The following is a 23,118-nucleotide window of genomic DNA, read 5'->3' as shown; positions in this document are numbered from 1 at the left end:
TTCAGATATCTAAAGATTATTTGTTATATACACAAATATTTGAGAAAATAACATCTATTATTGTTGTACTTATTTTACAAAATAAGATCGGAATATATAGATTGCATTTAAAATAGTCAGCTAGTGTTCACAAATAAATTCATATTTATCTACATTTTAAATACTAAGTAAAATATCATTGTTCCATATATTCCAAATTACTCTAAATACAATTTTATTATTTCACAAAATTAGCTTTCATTAAAATAAATCAATATGTTGGCTTGATTCATCTAGTACTCTTCCTTCGTGTAAGAGCTATCAAATATGATATTAATTGTCTGTCTTAGCACGATAGTTATTATTGGAACTTGCGAAATATGATAAAAAAATTTATGTCTCTAATTGAATAGTGTCTTCACAAGTTATGTGTGTTAACCTTACTGCACCAAATTGACTAAAAATAATTACATACATTTTTTAGTACAACAATAATTCAAAAGGCACAATTCCAAATTGGATAAGTCTAATACTACAAGATAGAACAATTCTGCTGAATAAATTTCTCATCATCGTTCTAATAGTTATACTACTTTATATACATACATACATACATATATATGATTTGTCCATCAAAATGTTATAGAAGATTTGTATATCATAGACTATCATTGAGTTAATGGTTATATCCTCAAGTAAAATACTCCTTATTTGAAGATCAAAACTTTTCCGGATGGCTAAGGGAAGAAGTACCAAAGTAAGATCTTATGAGATGAACAATTTGGAAGAGAAAAAGTTAAACCTTTTTTGGAATAACTAAAAACCTATCTTATTACACCAACAAATGAATCTTAGATGACTTATTTGAAGATATGCCCTTGAGAAGACACTTGTCCTCAAACCATTTTTTCCTAATCTTAGATGACCACTTCCCAGGATTGAATAGAAAATTACATAAATAAAACCTGGAACAACCATCAAGCAGCCAAAAATAAGGCCGAAGCAATCAGGTAGGATGAGCAGTCCAAGAATGGGCTATATCTATATCTATATTAATCCAGATAAAATAGAATTCATATAGATCTATTTAGAGACGGATCATTTGACTTCACCCTGCCACCAAATAAACATATACTCAAAACCCGAAGACTCCACAGTCCCATCTAAAGTGCACACCTCCCAGAATTAACTCATTCCTTCTCTTCTCTTCCTCCAATCCCAATGTAAGCGAATCCATTCATCAACAAGAAATTTAACATAACAAAAGAAAAATAATGAGGAGGAGGAGATATGTGTAAGCCTAGCTACAAGGTTGCTTAGGCAGCCGTATCGGCCCCTGGCCCAAATAAAAGTAATATTAGGGCCCAAGTCCAGTTTACTAAGGCTCCAGGCCCAGTTGAACCTCTATTAATTAGCCCAAAAGTCTAATAGCTATCAGTTTTAAAAAACCCAAAGCCCAAAAAATTATCTTTTAAGAAAGCCCTAATCTCAAGGTTTTTAGGCCACGTTCTTTAGAATTCAAATCCCAAAAATTTTGTCCAGTTTCTCAGCGGCAACTTACCTTCTCAATCCAATCAAATCTAATTATATAATGGTAATTTTTTTTCCTAATTCCTAATAATTCTAACACTAATCTACTCCCAAAAATCGAAAGATGATTAGTTTTTTTTAATAACTCTAATTTAGGTCAAAACTCTGAGAAGCACTCCAAAATTAATAAAAACACTATTATTGAACTTATAGTAGTAATGAGATTCGGGCATTGGGCTTAATAGATTAAGTCTAATTATCTTATTTGCTTATTTGGTTTAGTTAGAGCCTTAGTAGGTTAGAATTTTATTTAATTAGCTAAATCTAACTCTGCGCAGTTTTAGAAAAATATTCGCAGAATATTCTACCGACCTTTGAATAATATCAAACTAGCTGGCTAAGATTGCCAACCTCTAGATCTACAACTTTCATATTTACAACTTCTCCATATTCAAAATCTATCTGCGACGAAATGAATGGTTAATCCAAGATAAGAAAGACTAGTTTAATTAAATTTGTTTAAGACTTTTTAATTTAATCTCTATAAATAGGGCATTATGGCTTGTATCCTAGGCATACTTGGAATAAAAGATTAATTGGCTTTTGCCCTAGCATCTCTCTCAAGTAGGCCACCGGCCTCTATATCTCTCTCCTCCCTCTTCACCATTATCACAGTTGTAGGCCAATCATAACCTTCAACCATCTATTATATCCACATCCGTAAGCCGCCACCACCATCATCTATTGCCGAGCCATCTTCATCAACTACTCGGCCTCCAATCCATCATCACCTCCATCCTATACCTAGGAATTTGTGCCTCCACCCATGAATCTCAAATTCCGTGCAGACCTGAATCTCAACTGCTACGAATCAGATTAAGTCGGTTTATAACAATTGGTATCAGAGCCAACAATCCTCGAACAGTCATGGTTACTACAAGATCAAAGGTAGCAAATCAAACAAGCGACCAAGGCTTGGAGACGAACCACATGGCTCCACCAAGATCGCCATCCCTATAGAGTTTGCGAGGACGAACAGAAGGCCTTTCCGATATCTCGCAAACGCTGGCGTTCATGGTACAAACGATGTTAGAGATCAAGGCAACCTTGGTGGACATGAACCAAAATCTTCCAAGGTGTACACTTGAGCATATTAGTCGTGGGAAAGGTAATCAAGGTGGCACACTAACGAGAGCAAGCGCAACCATTGAACCAGATCAAGCCATGGCAATAGGGGTTGAACCTGCACCGAGGGCACCTCCACAACATGATGAAGGACCACCGAGATATACATCACTATCAAAGGAGACCTTGTTGCCCACACTGACAAGTAGGAATCCCAAAGTGGTTGTTAACAATCACTAATCGCCACCTGAGCCGCTGATTGAGGGCACTGAATCTTTGAAAGATATCGAGGATCCTATACCTCGACGGCCCGATCCTATGGTCATGGCTGCCTATTAAGTTCCTTATCGATCTAAAGGACAACCTCCTCAGCCCATAAGGGATGTGCCAAAGCCTAAACCAATCAGCCCTTGCGCGAGGCCTAGACTAGACTCGAGCCTATATTGGATTGTGGGTGAGTTAAATCTTAACCTTGGACTAATTGATCGAGCATCAATCAGTGGGCTACATTTTGTTATACTTGGCCGAGCCATGACCTCCTCCACAAGTTTTACGCCCTTGGGCTCGGCTCAAATATTGGAAGCAAGGATTCAACAACCACAAAAGGTTTGAAAACCACCATGGACACCTTGAGGACAAGGCGAACGGAAGCGTGGTGGAATGATGTGATTCGGACCAAATCGGATTACCTTGAAAGATATTGGGCTTAATTGATTGAGTCTAGTTATCTTATTTTCTTATTTAGTTTAGTTATAGCCTTAGTTGGGAAAATATTCGCAGAATATTCTACAGACATCCGAATAATATCAAACTAGTTGGATAAGATCGCCAACATCTAGATCTGCAATTTTGGTATTCATAACTTCTCTATATTCGAAATCTATTTGTGGAAAAACTAATGGTTAATCCAAGATAAGGAAGATTAGTTTAGTTAAATTTGTTTAAGAGTTTTTGATTTAATCTCTATAAATATGGCCTTATGGCTTGTATCTTAGGCATACTCGGAATAAAAAATTAATTGGCTTTTGCCCTAGCATCTCTCTCAACTAGGTTACCGGCCTCTACATCTCTCTCCTCCCTTTTCACCAACTAGCGCCATCTCTTCCGTTGGCACGGTCTCGTCTAGCTTCTAATCTCCCCGCTATCACAGTTGTAGGCCAATCATAACCCGTAAGCCACCACCACCATCATCTATTGCCGAGCCACCTTCATCAACTACTCGGCCTTCAATCCATCATCACCTCCATCCTATACCTAGGAATCCGTGCCTCCACCCATAATTCTCAAATCCCATGCAGACCTGAATCTCAACCGCTCCAATTAACCTGAATCTCAAGCCGATTCGTAACGAGTAGTTTCTACCAAAGGAAATTTTCTTTTAATTTTGGAAAAAGAAAATCTTTCTCCATATATTAGCCAATGTGCAAAAAGATTTGACATCAGCATTGCCACTGCCGTAATAGAGATTTACTTTCTTTCTGCAGATAAGATTTTAAAAATGGTAAAATCTTATTTGAGGTCGGGCGATGTCATAAGAGAGTAAACGCGATATTAGAAAACTTCAATACAAGAAATTAATTAGTAATTTTGCTTCTCAAAAAGCAAGAAAAATATTTAGATAAATTATTTTTACTTTAATTATTATTTAAATTATTCATATTTAATTATTAATTTTAGAAAGGTCTCATTCATTATATAAGCCTAGAGCCTCAATTTATGTTAAGATGAACCTTAGCTTCGCGCTCTCTGATTAAAGGAGTTGAGTTGGGGAATTTTTTTTTGAACATTTTAGTATTGTCGAACAACTAGCAAAATTCTTAGAGATTAGTTTCATGGGAATAGTATTAAGATGAAGAATGGAGAGCTAAAATAGTGATCGATTTGGTTGAGTGTCTTATTCTTGTCTATTTAGTTAGAAATGAACAATATGATATTCAACAAGTATTCCATATACTATGACGTTTTATTCCACAAAGCAACTACCATTTTCCTATGCTATGAAGAGAGCTCGCTAGTTAACGCAAGGGGGTGTGGCGGAGGATCTAATCGCTTTGGATTGAAGTCATGAGGAGCTAGTTCTATTTTTTGTTATTGCTACTTTAAATACTTTGTTTGTAATATCAATACAGACATTAGTTGGATGTTTTGAAACCGGGTTTGTGGTTGCAGGTTAATTGCTGTTTCTCTCTGGTAGAGGGTGTGGGAGTTTCTTTGCTGTATCATGTATGATGGACATGGTTAGTTAATCTCTTCTAAGATTTTTCAAATTTCAATAAACCAAGGGCCACAATTAGGATGTAGTTTAGTTAATTAATTATTTCTATTCAACACAAGGCAGTAGGTTAACGTCTATTAATACAATAGTCGCATCCAGTACTCCTCCCAAATAAGGAGACTACACCATGCTCCTCTTTGGGAGCCCACCAAATGAAAACAATTATCCAACAATTAAGATCGGTTAACGTCCACTAATGGAATAATCCCACCTAGTACTCCTCGAAATGAGGAGATTAGACATGCACTTCTTTAGGGTCCCACCAAATTAAAATAATTATCCAACAATTAAGATCTACCGATCGTCGCTACGTAGTAAACATGGGAATTAAAATCTGTGTCGATCATCCAAGAAATAGATCCGTTTCGACATAATTTTTTCTAATATTTTAAAAAATAATAATAAAAAATATATACAAATAAGTTGCTCATTATATGAAGTTTAAAAACTAGAACTATTTTTTTTCTCAATCTCTATTTCTCCCCTTCTATCACAAATAAAAAACTTTTTTTCTCTCTCCTGCTCTCTCTCTATCTAATCTCCGAAAAAGATTAAAAAAAAATGGAGGCTCTCTCCCTCTCCCACTCCCTCTCCCAAGTTGATACTTCTCTAACGTAGTTATGATCTCCATCAAATCCAACATTGTTAATCTCCGACAACCTGTGGTATGTAATTTTTTTTTCTTCACTCTCTCTCTCACTCTGCTCTCTCCCAATTTTGGATGAGACTCGCTCAATTTTGATCAGGCATTGGTCGATTAGGTCAATACACCAATGAAACCATTAAATAGGATGGTTTTAGGGTCGGATCATAGTCGGCCAAAATTGGGAACTTCAGTTTGAATGGCTTTCTAAACAATTTTAAATATTTTATGTAAAAATAATTTTTTTTCTTAATTTTAATCATGATTAATTAAATTAAACTAATAGAATGCGATTATTGAAAAGTACAAATATTTTTATAGCACTTCTAATATTTTAAAAATTGTATGGTAATTATGATATTTTGAAAGTACTTGGTAGCAATTAGGTAAAAGTCCCAAATTTTTTGGGGGGGTAATTTCTAATTTTGTTCACAGAGTTAAATAAATCATAAGTATACTTATATTTTTAAAATAAATAACTCAAAGACCGAGTGAGAATCACAAAATTTCTAAAATACAGGGTGCTATTTGAAAATTTCCCTTAATTTTATTTAAAGCTAGTAATTTTCTTTTGGATTATTGAAGAGAATAAAGTGTTTTTTTTTGTTTTGAGAAAAGATATAGAAGCCTTCTTCTTCATTAGCCTTCTCTACTCTATGTATGTCGTTGGATCTGTCATTACTTCTCTTATGCAAGTTTGTAAATGCAAGGCTATGTGTGCTAGGGTTAGGAGGTTGTAATGACGCAGCTAGACATCTAGCCCTTCTACATCTGTATTCTTATCTAGGCTAAGTTTTATGCTGAGCTTCTATGGATTTTTGAATGTGATGATCTTTTTTGTTGTGATGTTTGACTTACTTAGGTAGTGATGGCATGTTCAAATGATCTCGCCCTACCTCTCCTATGTTGTTGAATGGGTTTTATGCTTATTTCTTGAATTATTTCGACTTGATATCCATTTCTTTGTTAAGCTGTTTATTGTAGGCAAGTTTGAGGATTATATTAATATTTTCTTTGTATTCTTAATGTTATGAATGAAACTCTATTTATAGGGTTTTCACTTAAAATAATAAAAAATAAAATAAAAAAGAATGCATGTTATGAATACACTGCCTACCAACCAATAGACAATTCTTGATAACTCTACCCTTATACCCATTCCTAACTATTGGTTCAAGACTCTACTTTGGACCATATAAATAAACTTGCTATAAGTTTCCTATGGGAGAAGGGCAAAGACCGTATGGGTCTGCATCTTGTGTACTCAGTTTAAGTCACAAAACTTAAGACCATAGGGTCTACTCTTTTTGTTCAAAATGGTAGGCCTGCTTCGACGTTGTTGAGCGATGGGGAAGGTCTGTAGAGGCAGCAGGGGCTCCACCGTGGTCAGAGAAGGGCCTCTACTAAGGCTTGGATCGAGACTTTGAGGAAAGTTTGCATCTCCTTCAAGTTTTCTTTCAAATCGGTCGAAAATTCTTTAAAGATCGCCCTTTGCCATGTTAGTGGCTCTTCTACAAGGTTGACCGTTAGTGGTGGTATTGGAGGAGCAGCAATGGGGATGGACATGAGTTCTAGTTCATCCATGGGTGCTCCTTCTTTGTTCGTCTTCGTTGATCTCATTTTAACTATCGGTAGAGGAATAGTTTCTCTAATACTACAGTTATAAACTAGATATGGAATGATTTGTTCAAAGAAAAATTATTTTTATAGATTATAGTCCCGGAAATCATGGATCTAATGGTTTTAGAATAAAGTAATTCTAAGGTCAAAGTGAAAAGATATGATGGAAACAGTGGAGAAAGGTCAAAACTAGACAAAAATGGGAATACTGACGTTGCAGTAGTGTTGTAGGAGGGTGGCAGATAGTTGTGGGATGGTGGATATCGATTATAGGGTAGGATGGCTCGTGATGGGAGGTGTGGATTAGGGTTTGGTAGTTTGGTAGGGTTTCTAGGGTTTAAGATCTACCCTTAGGAAAGCGAAAGCAATCTGACGACGACAATTTAAATGTAAGGGCAAGATAACGAAATTAAGTTAACTCATTATTCATTTCACCATCTCATCATCCCCCCAAAAAGAATAATAGCCACTCCTATTTATAGGAGAATAGATATAGCATGTCAAATCCAACTTGACCAAAATTAAATAAGTAGACTTGACTCAACTCGACTCATCCTAACGGACTTGCTCTCGTTGTCGGATCTTAACAAGTGCTCCTCCATAGCCTACATATTGGGCTAACATAATTGTGTCCAATGTGTAGCTGATAGTAAAAGAGTAGAATATTTCTTCAATAATTGAAGATGTGCCATTTGGGTATGGAGATCATTGCCCTAAATTAGCTATCATCTTTAATTTGGACTACAACTAGATTAACTATGATTGGGACCACTTAGGTGGGAACCAAGGAAAATTCTTGGGTACTGTAGCTACCATCATTTGCATGGTTTATAACGCTAGAAATAAAGTTTATTTTGAAGGTGTAAAAAGGAAGCCTAATTATACCAAATAAATGGCTGTCGAGCATCATGACAGAGGAGGTAGCGTGCAACCTAAGTCCAACAGAATAGATCGAACGGTCAGCTAGGTGCTACCAACAAGTGGAGACCTCAAATTTAAGTTTGATGGGTCCTAGGACCCACCTGATAAAACTTGGTGTTTTAGCTTCATTAGTAGAGATGATTAGGCCATCTTGGTTCACACCTTTGCTAGGCCTATCACTATGGATTCGACCCTAGAAGCGGAGTTCCTTGCGCTATTGAAGGCCATCACCTCGGTAACCCAACTTTGCTCTCATCATCGTCAAAGGACTCTAGCATTAGGGGTGGCAAATTTTAACCCGACCCAATAATCCGACACGATAACCCGACTCTTAATCAGGTTTGGGTTTAGTATAATCAGATTCGGGTCATAAATGTGTCAATCCGTCTAACCCATTTAATAATCGGGTTGTGTTCGGATTTATATAGGTGACCCGTTTTGACCCGTTTGACTTGTTTAAGTATATGAGTTAGGTCGGGTGGGGTCAACCCGCCAAATTGCTAACAAAAAACATTTCACCGCGCCTCCTCTCTCTCCTCTCTCTCTCCGACCACCGTCTACCGTCTACCGCCTACCGCGAGACTCCCTTTCCTCTAGAGCACCCGTTGAGGCAGCCCATGATCTCGACGAAGATGGGTACGAGATCGCCGCCATGACCGAGGTTGACGCAGTGGTCACGGTAAGCGGTGATGATGGCATCAGATAACAGATTTAGTGATAGCGGCCTCCGTGCCGACTTCAACGACCTCCTGGCCATCGTAGACGTGGTAGAAGCCACGGATGAGCTTCGCCTTGTATAGGAAGTCGACGGCGATCTCCATGCGACGCATGGTGGACATGGTTTGGAAGGAGAGGAGCTCGGAGGAGGTCGTGTCGACGGAGCGACATAGGGGATTGATCCGGTTGCCGGTGAAGGGGACGCTCGTCTCGATTGTTAGGGTTTCGTCGCGGGAAGCGGAGGAGAAGCCACGAGGAGTGATGGAGGGGAAGCGGATGGAGGAGGTGGAAGAGGAAGAGAGGCGATGGAGGAACAGGAACGCCATGGCCGTAGTCTCCTGAAAAATGGGAAGGCGAAGGAGGAAGAAGAGCAAGTATTTTATTATTATTATTATTATTATTATTATTATTATTTTGAAATTTAGGAAGAAGAGCCGGTAGAGGAAATTGATTAATACTTTGGTGGGAATGTGACACATGTTTGGCCTAAGAAAATGAACATATATGGATTAGGATTGTAATTTTAATTATGTATGAGTTTTGAGTGGTAATAAGCTATTTTGTATGTATAATACACTATAAATTAGAAAATATTAAATTTTATATAAGATTTATATTGAATAGGTTAAACAGGTTGTGTTAACCTGTGGGGTTAACACGACTTGTTTAAATATACGGGTTAGACGGGTCGTGTTAGCGTATTGTGTTAACCTGACCCATTTATTAAACAGATTAGGCGGGTCGGGTCGTGTTACCCGTTTATTAATCGGGACGTGTTCGTGTTAAGCTAAAGTTAACCCGACCCAAATTTGACCCGATCCGAACTCGCTTAACCCAATCCGATTGCCACCCCTATCTAGCATAGTCATTGATGCCATCAAAAAAACTTTAGGATCCCCTTTGGGCCAATCAAGACATCATTTATCAATGCAGATAGTTACTATCAAATTTCACTTTGTGTACTTTTGTTCATGCCTCCGGAAACTATAATAGAATAGCCAATTGAGTTGCCCGTTTTAAAATGTATCAAATTTTTATGTTCTTAGGGGTTGAGTGCTCCTCGCTCTCCTCGCTTCTTTGTAAATTTAATTGTATCCTCTATGTTGACTCCTCCTTAGTAATTTTCCTAACCATTTTAATCAAATTCTAGATGGCTTAGAGACTTCCCTTTTTCATGAAAAAAGAACTTAAGATTTTAGTCAATAATTAAATACTCTTAATAATCTCGGCTTATATTATCTCACATTCCATTATTTATATTTCTTTTGTATATATTATCTATCTTCTTTTCATGCACTTAGACATCTTAAGAGGACGAATAGATATATACTTAAAAAAAAATTAATAAAAGAATGAGTCCCCTATTTGTTTATTTTTTACCAACCAACTCTAATAGAGTTGGTAGGTACCTTGCTCGTTACCAAGGAGGTCATGAATTCAACTCCAGCCCAAACAATATTGTCAAGAAATTATTTGGTAGTTGGTGGTTTAGTGGCTTGGCTTAAAATTATTTAGTAGTTGGTGGTTTAGTGGCTTGGCTTAATTCGGTTGATGGCTCGGTAGTGCGATTAGCTTAGAAGAATAGCTTGGCAACGCAACGACTTGGAGCAGGTCTCGGCGACGTTTGGTTCGAAGCAATTGTTCGGCGACGCATATGGCTTGAAGCCTAAACTAGACAGTTAAAATCTTGGTGGGGTCTAAAGTGACTTTATATCTAAGGAGGGTTAGCTCTTTGTCTAGCCGATATCTAGCCTTCCGATTCATGAATGATCATATATATATATTTTTTTTTTTAATTTTATTTTTAATTTCTGACATGGTGCCTAAGACAACTATTTTAAAGAGAAAGTAGGTTATAGGAACTATTCAACTACAGTTGCATCCATAAACGAAAGTAAATAATTAAAAAATAATTACCACCTATATATATATATATTTTAAATCCAGCCACGGGGACCAGCACTTTAAACCTTATTTAATGTGAGACTAAGCTCTAAACTTAATTAATTAGTCTTATTTTTTAGTTTTAATTTTTTAAAAACTAAATTTAATTAGATATAAAAAAAAAAGAAGATGTTTAATTATTGAATCAGATAAATAATTCCTGAACCAATTCAAAGGGTCCCATAACTCAAAAGCAAATAGTGCCTTATAATATTTTAAAGAGAAAGTAGGCTCCGATCTAATCAACTACAATTAGGTCAATAATATTTATTTGTTTCAAAATTACGTCAATAAGTGAAAGTAAATAAAGACGTACTTTAGCTAATAATTTATTTCTATTCAAGACAAGGAAGTAGTTTAAGATCTATTCATAGAATAATCTCACCTAGTACTCCTAAATAAGAAGAGTACACGTGCTCCTCTTTGGGGCCCCACCAAATTAAAACAATTATCCACCAATTAAGATCCATCGTCATTGTACGTGCACCACGTTTGCCTAAAATAATTTATATAAAGCTAACCTTTTTCTTTTCTTTTTTTGTGAATCTATATTATGTTTTAATCCTGATTATTAGTTAAATTAGCTGACATAATGATATTTTCAAAACAGTACAAAAATTTTAGTGACGATTATAATATTTTAAAAATATATGGTCATTATGGTAGTTTAAAAGTATTCAATAATAATTTTGTAAAAGTTTGTGATAGAATTATATTTATTTATAAAATAAATATTTGATTACAAATTACTCGGGAATCAAAATACTAAAATGTAGGGTGCTATTTGATAATATCTCTTTATTTTCTTTTTGAATAATAATTAAAGATTTAATAATTACACTTAGATCTCCTGAATAAAGTAAGAATATATATATATAGTTATACCGATATCTCAACTAAAAAATTATTTAGATCAGAAAGCATATATTGTACCAAAAAAAATAATTAAAAAGTGTACTTAAAAAATGATGGATGATAATTCTTGGAAACCAAAACTTATTGCTATCACAGCGAGATATTTGGTAAGATTTGTTAGTGGTGTCAATTGGAAAGAGCAAGACCCAACTACAAAAGTCATACTATGATCCAATCCCTGTCAATTTTCAATAAACAAAAACTTATTGCTATCACGAGGGAAATATTTGTTGGAGGTGTTGTTAACTTTGAAGACCAAGATCAAATTATGAAGTTATATTTCAATGATCGATAAATATAACTGTGAAAGACGTGCACATAGACATATATGATAAAAGTTTTAAAAAAATCTTTTATATTAATTATTTTTCATAGTATTTATATGTTGATTCATATATAATTCTTCAACTCATATTAGTATCCGCTAATGATAACAAACTCAAATATTAATACGAATGAGAAAATCTCAGACTAATTTAAATTCATTCCATTTTCACTCCTATCTAAAATACGAAAACTAATTCAATTCGGATTTGATCTATGACCGATGTTTGATTGATGGAACACTCAAATCTCCTGCATCAATCCACTTTATCAACTCCTCGGTAAATTTTTCTTTGCAACTCACGGTTTTCTATTTTTTTTCTTCTTTCTTCCAGAAAAAAGCTATCTCTCCTACAATGACATCTTAGAAAAAAAAGAAGAAAAAGTAAAAATTAATTCTATTATTACAATTCAAAGTTCAACCCTTATCATGGTTCACTATATTGTTTTGGCCCACCATATTTATAACTCGTCAGAGTCACAGCCTATGGAGTCTGGAGTAGTTGGAGAAAATTTGTAGTTTAAGGCCGCGTTAGATAATCAACAAAGAAAAAGGTTTATATTTTGAAGATAAAAAAACTAGGGATTTATGCATCATCTCCAAAATCCAATCTTGCCAAGTTGGTAGGTCTAGATATAATCCGTCCAAGTAATAGCTTGCATGGAATCAACAAACTTAACTAGCTGAACTTTCATCAATTTAATTGCAAAATGATAAAAATAATTATTTTATACTTGTTTGCATATATTCCTCTCCGTTAAAATGTTTATAACCTTTTGTTTGTTATATTACTAATGTTTTAAGATTTAGTTGTCAAAAAGTAACATGAAAGATTTTTGAAGAGATTTAAACGGTATACACGTAAATATGAATTAAATTCAAAAGGCACACACTCAAGTAAGTTATAGGATAAATGCCATTATCTTGTTAAAGGAACCAATAAAAGAGAAAGTACATTCAAATAAATTTGTCTAGTTTGCAGCTACTTGTACAATTAATTTCACTGGCAAGAAGAGATTAAAAATCATAGGATATATAATCCTACACAGAAGGAAATAATTGAAAAGACTGAAGAGCTAACAAGGGATACTCATTGTAGTCCTTTCTACCTTTTTTTTCGAGGGGAAAATTCGTAGTCACAAAGATTCAAGAATGCAGGGGTGACGGTCTTCTACCCACAAATTGAGAGGGCCTTCGCTTGACTACAATAACAGGGCACTAATTAATTAACTAATCCTCGTGATCTGTGATCCATATTATTAACTAGACAAAAATTTCTCAAACTTTAGTGGATGAGAAGAAAAGTCGTTGGTATCTTCCAGTAGGTAACAAATAAATATATATTTGTTTCTATACTTGCATTCAGCTCCTTATATAAAGCTTATTATTGTAAACAACTTCACACACATCTCCTCCAAGTTAAACAACTATGGACTCCTCCCAGTTCTTAGCAGCATATATCGTCTTCCTCTTCTCCACCACCATCTTTATCACCTCCCCATCCTTAGCCGACCCTGACCCCCTCCAAGACTTCTGCGTCGCCAAAACCACCGCCGACCTGATGATCGACGGCTTCCCATGCAAGCCCATCTCGGAAGTCGTCCCTGATGACTTCTTCTCGGCCGCGATCTCGATGGCTGGCGATACCAACAACATGTTTGGGTCTAACATCACGGCGGCGAACGTCCTCAGCTTCCCGGCGGTCAACACGCTCGGCATCTCGATGAACCGCGTCGACATAGCTCCCGGAGGGTATATATGTTTAGCTGATCACCTTTATAGAATTATTTCGTAGAAGATAAGTTAATAGATCTAAGAGAAGTATGACTATAACGCCCTATATTTAAGTTGATCTATGGTTAATGTCATCTACTCAAATGGTCCACTTTCCTACTATATTTGTTTTTATTATCTTGTAAGCACTACTACTTCTACGTACTTAATCTTGCATATATATTGTGTACCAGCGTTAACCCGCTCCACACGCACCCGCGAGCTACCGAGATAGGGTTCGTCGTTTACGGGGAGGTGCTCGTCGGCTTCGTCAGCACATCGAACGTCTTCTACTACAAGATCATCAAGGCCGGCATGAATTTCCTCATCCCAAGAGGGCTCATGCATTTCGAGCTCAACATTGGGAAGGAGCCCGCCCTGGAGATCACTGCTTTCAATAGCCAGTTGCCGGGGACGGCGGTCTCGTCGATGACGCTATTCGGGTCGAAGCCGGCGATCCCCGACGAGGTCTTGGCCAAGACCTTCCAGGTGGATGATAACATCGTCAACCTCATCAAGTCTAAGTTCGGTAACTAATAACGGATGCCGTGTCGATCACATGCATCATGCATGTGTGGTCTTGTGTGTTTTGTGACAAAGAATAAATTGTGATTTGTGGAGTTCGAGGGTGTTTTAAGTAAAAGTGCAAGCGTTAATCCTTCAGTAAAAAAGTAATATTTCGTACATCTTCTATTTGTTGTTCAAATGTTTTATCTTTTACGTACTTAGGCTCTTTTGTCCAATTCGCATGGGCATAAAAAAAGAATTTTTTTTTATAAATAACACCCTATAAATTGACTATATCACAAATAGGATCTTTTTCTTTTTATTATTTACAAACTTAGCTATATAACCGAATCTCATTAAAATCAGCAAATCCAAAATTACGGTTGTTTGAATCTCAAAAATTATATTAAAGGAGTGAGCAAAGAGTAAAATAAAATTCTATTTAATTAAAATGTATAAGATATTTATTTTTTATTACATTCTACTAGTACTCGTTAAATTAAAGAGAAAATTATATTTTACCTTAGGGTCTTGCGAGTAGGCCTATATTTGCTTTGCCCATCTATAATTTTATTCTTTACATTTATTTTTCTATCATATTTGACAAATATATATGTCGGAATTAAAGATATTTATTAGAGACAAAATTATAAATAATTAGTTAAGCTTTTCAATATATCTAAAATAATACCGATCATATTTCAGATGGTAAAAATATAATAAAATATACATAAATTTATTATATTTTTATCGTCTAAAACTTAATCGGTATTATTTAAGTTGTATTGTATAATAAAAAATAATTATTTAAATTTAAATATAACTATAAGGGAATAAAATGATACTATAAAATTATATGAAAGTGTTTTAAATTTAAGTCCAATAAAATTCCCTAAATTATTAAAGTGTAGTAGTCAAAACATAGGATGTTATTTGTAAATGTTTTCAAAATAAAGGACACAAAGAAAGCGACTATTGGCATCATTCATAAGTTTCTCCCGCATTTTTTCTACATCATTCTAGAAGAGAGACAGGTGGCGGTAAGTACTTTGTCTTTCGTTGTCGTTTTATTACTTTAAGTTGAACAGTCTACATCCGACCATAACCTTGCTGTTTGCTGACAGGGAAAGAAGAAAAAAAATATATAAAAGGAAACAAGTTTTCTAGTTAAAAGGAAGGATATAATAATAATAATAATCAAAGAGTATGACATTCTGTTGTACTTTTATCTCTCTTCATCTCTTAAGTCGTTTGAGATAATCATAATCAATGGATTAATTTAAATAAAGATCTAATTTGATGAAAACATTATCTCATTAAGATTATGATAGAGTTTTTTTTTTTTTTGATGAATTATGATATGTAAGTATTCGTTGCTCTATAAGTATGTGACCTGTCCTTAGTTTCAAGTATTTATCTATAACCTCTTCATCAAGTAGGATACCAGAAATTAAAATAAAAAATCTAAGAGTATAGATATTAAAAACAACGATATATATAAGTAAACATCTATTCTTATTATATTATATAATTAGTATTCTCAACACTTGTTCCGTTACCGAACTTCGATAAAAATGGAATATCTTCACTCAGGCATTTTGCCTTGTTTGCTTTGAGTTTATGGACCCTCTTTGAACTGGTTTAGAAATCTATAAATTAGTTCGATAATCAAACATATTTGTATCTTTTTAACATCTAATTAAATTTATTTTTAAAAAAATAAAAACTAAGAAATAAAACTAACTAATTTAGTTCGGAGCTTATCCTCGCACCAAACAAGATCAAATTTGTAGCAGATTTCTGCTTATAAATTATCTCCCTAGTAGCTATCAGTATCTAGTATACAAAGGGGAAGTTTTTTGATCCAATAGTAATGGTAGAACCTTTTATCTCTGGTATATATCTCTTGATTATTGACAAATCATGTACATAGGACAACGTGCAAAGCAATCATAGTGTCTCAAAATATAAAGACAAAAAAGTGATGACTGTGTCGTCCATCTAAATAAGAAGAGAATAAATCATTTTGTTTTCTTCTTTTATTATCTCAGAATGTTCAAATAGTGTTCTCACTGTTATCTTCTTGCATGATTCAAATCATATCTGTCAATTAGAAATAAAATATAAAAAAATAGTGATGTCCTTTATTCAGGAAGATGTAACTATGGATTTTCCTCAAGTCAAGGGCTATTCAATCATTATGGTGGTAGAAGATCTCTTGAACAAGTATAGATATTTTTCAGCCTTGGTGCACCTATATTCTGTGAAGAAGGTGGCTGAAATTTATGTGAGGAATATGGTCAAGTTACACGGTATGCTAAAGCTAATTATTTTAAATCAATGTCCCATCATTATCGGTCAATTTAGGCAATAATTCTTCACCCTCTAAGGCACCACCATTGAGATGAGCTTAGCATACCACCTTGAGATAAACCAATTGATGGTGCTTAATTGGTGCCTTAAGTATACCTTCATTGTTTTCTGACGGATTGACCTAAATAGTGGCCAAGCTATCTCTCTTAGGCTGAATAGTCGTGCAACATGGCTCACCACATGACACTTGGCATGACCCTATTTGAGGTCATATATAAGTACGCATCACCGGTTCCTAAGATATGACCAATTGGGACAAACAGATTGCATCGAAGTTGATGTGGTGCTAGCTTATCAAGATGCTTTGCTCAAACTGCTTAAGCTTTGTTTAGCATCGGCTCAAAATCGAATGAAGCATATTTATGATGCAAGCACCGAGAAAGGATATTTGAAGTTGACGATTGGGTTTATATTCAACTACAACCATATCGGCAGATTTTGCTACAACCAATTGCAAATCAAAAGTTGGCTCACCAATATTTTAGGCCATATCAAGTCGTAAGAAAGATTGGGCCCATTACATACCGAATGGACTTACCAAAGGAGTCAAGGATACACTCGATGTTTAATATCTCAAGTTTTAGGGCTAAGGTCAGTCTTATCAAACCACTGATCGCAAGCTTACCCGATCTGGAATCAGAAGAAATCAAGCCCAAACCAGCAACCATCCAAGCTAAAAGATGGACCCAACATAATGATACCTAGGTAACGGATTTACTAGTGGAATGGTTGGGCCAAATTGCAGATGATGCATAATGGGAGCTCAAGGAAAACTTCAAGAATCGCTTTCCCGATTTTCCACTTTGAGGGCAAAATCAACGAAAGTGTGAGGGAAATGATCTGGTTCAGACCTGAGTGAACCACTTCATGGGACCTTTGGGCTTGCTGGGTCAAGCTTACTTATCGTATGATATTTTTTTAATGTAGCATTGGTGATCTCCGATTTTATAATTTATCCGGTCGAAAGGAGAGATTATGACAACGCATAAATTTTCTTACTAGAATAAGATAAAAAGTATGAAATCTACGCCTTTATTTCCTGGGGCAAAAACCCGCTAAACTATTTGAGAGATATATAATGGACAACGGCAGTAAAATCCTTGAAGATGATATTCCTTCTATTTGTTGAAAAACGCACAGTAGAGAATATCAAGCCACATTCTAGGGAACATCAAGCCTTCATTTGTTTTATACTATAGTCAAAATAGAGGATGTTGTTTATGATTTTTCTCTATATTATAATGTGAAAGATAACCCTATACTGCTAGGGTTAGATTTGCCTAGGGTGTATGGTTTTGGGATATCTAGAAATTATTTGTCCAGATAACAATCATACTTCATTGATTGTTCTATGTTCACCAGTATTAATTTGCACTTTTGCTTAATTTTACTACTTGTGAAAAGAAACAGTGAAACCCCTATCAATAAAATTCAAAATAAATATAGGTTTAGAAAAGTGCATATTTATATTTCGATATCTATGTAAGACAACTAAATCAACCCTCCTAAGAAACACACATACTACAATTAGCCATATCATTTTGATGTAATAGTCATCGCAATAGATGAAATCAAATTGATACTACTTCAAAAATTATGTATAATTTTATCAAAAAGTGCGGAGAAATGCCATTTAAAGACCTTTTGACAAAGCAATTTTTTTACATAATTGCCACCAAAAACTTTCGAACTATCACAATTATCACTGCATCTTTTTAAAATATTATAATTGTCATCCAAATCATTTGGTTCTTTCAAAACTCACATTGTGAGTTGCATCTAAGCTAATCTCTATTAAAACAGAATTTAGATTAAGAAAAAGATAATTTTATCCACCTATAACTTGTTTACAAAGGTTTTCAAGCTATCTAATATTACCAAATATTATAGTATAAAAAATATTTTTTTACAAATAAAAAGAATTAGAGATAAATATTTTATGCTCAACTTTAATAAATAAGGGCATTTTACTTTAACAACCATATGTTAAGAATATTCTATGAATATTCTGTTAAAACAAGAAATTTTTGCATTGCTACTAAAAACTTTTCAAATATCATAGTTGCTACTATATTTTTCAAAATATCATAATACCCTCAAAATAATTTATCTCCTTTAATAAAGTTATTATGTATATTAAATCTAAATAATTACAACTAAGACTAAAATTAGATAAGGAAAAGGTGATATTGGCCTTGTATAAATTGTTTAAAACGGTAGGATAGGTTGTGGTGTATGAGTGGGATCTTTAAGTTTGTGAGCATGAATAAGTGATTTGTGGAGTTGGAGGCTGTTTCTAAGTTAGAGCGCAAAGGGTCATTTGATTTCGTTTTTTTTAGGATGCAATATCTCCGGTGTTAAATAAATAACCGGACTTTTGCACATCATAATTTATGTATCTTTTAAATTGCTTTCATCTTTTAGTTACTTACTAATTCCACGATTGACACATGATCTATTTTCTTCTTTATAAGTGTTAAGGAATTTAACCTTCCTCAAGGATGACAAAATTGAGTAATAATTTTGGATTATCCCCCTTAATCGCCATTGTCCACTGTCCTCCCCTCTAAAAATTTTTAATCAAGGCCACTCCACAATCACCTGGTCTCATTTCCCATAAGCTTCTCGCGATCCTACCTGCATGGCCCAAACCTCATAGTAATTAGTTGAATCTCTAATTGTGTGATCTACCACCACATGTCAAAGTTGTCCATTTCCATCTCTAATGTCTAGACACCTCCGTGGTAGTCTCCTACCTTAAAGAACCCATCAACGTTGATTTTCACCCAGCCCAAATGCGGAGGTTTTTGATACATCCTTATGGTAATATGTTTGAGTCGTCCCGCACCTTTAGGCTCCTTCATATAATCCTAAGCCAACATGAACGCCTTCCTAGCTACTACTTTTGCCATTGAAAGAGATATTTTGGAAGATCCTAGAATTCTGTTCCTTCCATATCCCCTCGCTCATGGCCGCTATAGCAAAATTTTTCCTCCTATTGGTCTTTGGGTCCAAATTCCACTGATCCATTCCAAGCCCACTGAAAAGTCTTGCTCTATTACTATCTTAACCAACTAAGCCAAACTAGCCCAAACTTATAGCGCGAATCGGCAAGTGTAGAATATGTAACTTTATTTTTATTGGCAATTAAGTGAATAAAATCTTATTTTATTTGTGTTAATAGATTTTTGTAAAGAGCATGATATAATAAAAAAGTTTAAAGTCACTGATATAGTGTTTGTGTGACACCCACACTCTAAACATGTGCATAGCACGAGTCCACACGGCACGTGCATAGCACAAGTCCACACGGCACGTGCATAGCACCTGACCAATCGGTTTGTTACTAACAATCAAATAAACACGTAGTAACATCATAATTTTCTCCACAATATCTAAACTAAGAATAACTCAAGTCTAACTGTCAACAGCATACAAATAACCTTACTTGGGCCCCACACAGGCCACAACACATCATCAAGAGCTTTTCACAACTACATATACACAACAGAGGTATATACATAATTATACAAATACAAAGTCACCTGCTAAGGTATAAGACAAGGATACAGATACACTTTGGAAGATGTCTACTATTACATCAGATAAGATAACTCAACTGGCATACAACACTAACCACACCCTACTCCTCACGCACCAGCAAGACCTCTAAGGGAGTATCCTGCTCTTCTCAATCACCTGGGTTTTTGGAAAGTAGAAAATAAGAGAGTCATGAGCTAAAGGCTCAGTGAATAGACCTTACCCCGAATCAGTAATGCTAAGCAGAAAGTAAATCAAGTACTGGATAATATGAATCAGAAAGAGTATCATGTTATGAATGAGTAAATGAATGTGTCCTCAATACTACATAAATGAAATATAGATAACATGTCATGTCATAAATGATAAAAATACATAATCCTCAATAATGAATAAACAGATCACCACGTCATATGATCATCATAACTCTCTCTCAAATATAACACACGATGCATGCCGACCCTGACAATGCTATGATATCAGATACAATTATATATGATGTATATTGGCCACTCAATAATCAGGTATGTCAGATAATAATGAAGTCATATGCATTTCTTAACATCACGATCATGACCGACATCTCGGTATAATATCGTCATACTAGACCACTGTGCACAGTCAACACCCGGTACCCAGTCTCAACATCATGCCCGAAGGCTCAGAGCATACTCTGCCATCCGCAAGGAGTATCTCAAATATAATCATACCCCGCCACCTGCTAGGGTATCAACATCCATCCAGACCGGGCACACACATAGTTGATAGAAACCTCGTGAGGATAATTCGCCACATATGCCCCGGCGAACGACATGTGTCCGAATGTTTGCTGCGCACACAGACTAACGACCTTAGACGTAAGGCCAACAGAATCGCGACCATGTTGAGCGATCAATTATCCACCAAGCGCGTCCTAACCCTCGCGCCCACTCGGGTATCCTCACGCTTTCTACCAACTATCTTATCAATCACATTTCATGCTTTCCTTCTAAATGACAAATCATATGCATATATCCAGTACGATAACAAGTCAATGCATAACAGGAATTTAGGTGGAATAGGAATCAAGAGAAAATGATGCAATGTAGTCTCCAACTGTATCATCAACACATGCATACTCATGCTAATCTATTACATGCATACTCGTGCTAATCTATTACATGCATACTCATGCTACAGATCAACTCGGTAAACAATCATAACAGTAGAATCATCTCTGATCATCTCTATATATATCACCAATGTACTCATATTCCAAATCAGCATAATCGAATGCATGATAAAATATGCTCGACTATAATCATCTCTAGATAAAATTATATAATCATGCTGGAGGCCAAAACATGCATATATACAAATATATAATATAACCTAATTTGAGAAAGACATCTAAGGGATTAGACTACTCACACCACTACAAATACCAAACCACCACTCGTTCACGCTACTACGATATCGATCACGCCTCGATAGCTAAATCCATGGAATCTTGAACAAGGGGGTCAGGATCTAAAATTATTTATAGCAAATATGTCAGTCTTTCTATTAATTTAAAATTAACCAGACAAAAGAATAGTTTCTTATTGTAATTATGTACTCTTCAAATATTTATTTTTGTTATTTATTAATCATAATTATATTATTTATTTGTGTATTTAGAATATATTTTATCTGTCTATTATTCTCTTTGATAATTAAGAAAATAAGAATTAAGTTACTGCAATTAATTACGTAAGAATATACGTACATAACCCTAAAATTCCTTAGGATTAAATAGTAATTTTTATTGCAGGCATTTTGCTAAACATGGTATAATTAGAACTATATACTAGCTATGATATAATTATATTTAATTTGTATAACTAAATTACATTAAATTAACTAAGCTAACCTAATTGTGCATATATATATATATATATATATATATATATATATAGAAAGAGAAGAGAGAGAAAACGAATAAAAAAAATAGAAAATAGAATTGCATTTAGTGCTGGGCTCAGCCCAGCACCATGCACAGCAAGGCGCTGGGCCGAGCCCAGCGCATGGCGCTGCAAGGGCGCTGGGCCGAGCCCAGCACCACTTGCAGGGTGCAGACAGAGGAGAGAAGGGAAGAAGGAGGAGGAGGAGAGGAAGAAGGAAGAGAAGAAGAAGAAGAAGAAGAAAGAAAAAGAAAAAAGAGGGTTGGGCCATGGGGGAGGGGTGCGGCCGCTGGTGGCCACTCAGCGGCCGGCCTCTCGCCGACGGCTGAATCCTCCGGCGGTTCCAAGAGGAAGCCGACAAGGAGAAAAAGAGAAATAGAGAGAGAGAGAGGTAGAGAGAGGGAGAGAGGGAGGGAGAGAGAGAGAGGGAGGGAGGCTCACCGGAGCTAGAGGAGGTGGTGGCGGCAGTGGATAAAGAGAGAGAGTGTTTGAGAGAGAGAGAGGAAGAGAGAAAGGTCAGAGAGAACTCGAAAGAGAAAAAGAGAGAGAGAGAGAGAAAGAAAAGGGGGAGAGAGGCGGTAGGGAGGGAGGCTGCGGCGGCGAGGGCCCACCGCGCCAGCTGGCTCGGCCAGGTTGGCCGGGCCAGCGCTTGGGGCGCGTGGCGCCCATCTCGGCTGCCACTGCATGGCACGAGCTGTCGTGCCATGCAGTGCAGTAATTAAATAATTTTTTTTTTAACCTTGGGTTATTACATTTTCCTTTCCCCCGTATAAAAATTTCGACCTCGAAATTTACATACCTCTAAACAATTCTGGATATTTGGATCGTATCTCATCTTCACGTTCCCAAGAAGCCTCTTCTACTGCATGGTTCCTCCATAGGATTTTTACTAAGGGTATAACTTTTGTTCTTAGTACTTTATCTCTTCTAGCAAGGACCTTCACAGGCTGCTCTTCATATGATAAATTTGATGTAGCTGAACTGGTTCATAATGAATCACATGTGAAGG

General features: G+C 35.6%; 1 protein-coding gene across 1 annotated transcript; it reads left to right on the top strand.

Annotated features, from left to right (window-relative positions):
• The first annotated feature begins 13,055 nt into the window (after positions 1 to 13,055).
• Positions 13,056 to 14,453, top strand: LOC140796340 (germin-like protein 3-8). The gene is made up of 2 exons (XM_073149333.1): positions 13,056 to 13,746; positions 13,962 to 14,453. Exons 1-2 carry the CDS (start codon positions 13,424 to 13,426, stop codon positions 14,302 to 14,304), a joined length of 666 nt encoding a protein of 221 aa, XP_073005434.1. The 5' UTR covers positions 13,056 to 13,423; the 3' UTR covers positions 14,305 to 14,453.
• The last annotated feature ends 8,665 nt before the right edge of the window (positions 14,454 to 23,118 follow it).

The sequence above is a fragment of the Typha latifolia genome, chromosome 10, assembly GCF_019914945.1.
Source record: "Typha latifolia isolate L0001 chromosome 10, TyphaL0001v2, whole genome shotgun sequence".
Classification (NCBI taxonomy): domain Eukaryota; kingdom Viridiplantae; phylum Streptophyta; class Magnoliopsida; order Poales; family Typhaceae; genus Typha; species Typha latifolia.
Note: the sequence above shows the minus strand (reverse complement) of the source record. Positions and strands in the feature narration are given on the sequence as shown.

Excerpts from the sequence above, each read along its gene's own strand:
- LOC140796340 (XM_073149333.1), top strand. The coding sequence starts at position 13,424 with ATGGACTCCTCCCAGTTCTTAGCAGCATATATCGTCTTCCTCTTCTCC. Across the intron at positions 13,747-13,961 it reads GTCGACATAGCTCCCGGAGG|CGTTAACCCGCTCCACACGC; the intron begins GTATATATGTTT and ends ATTGTGTACCAG.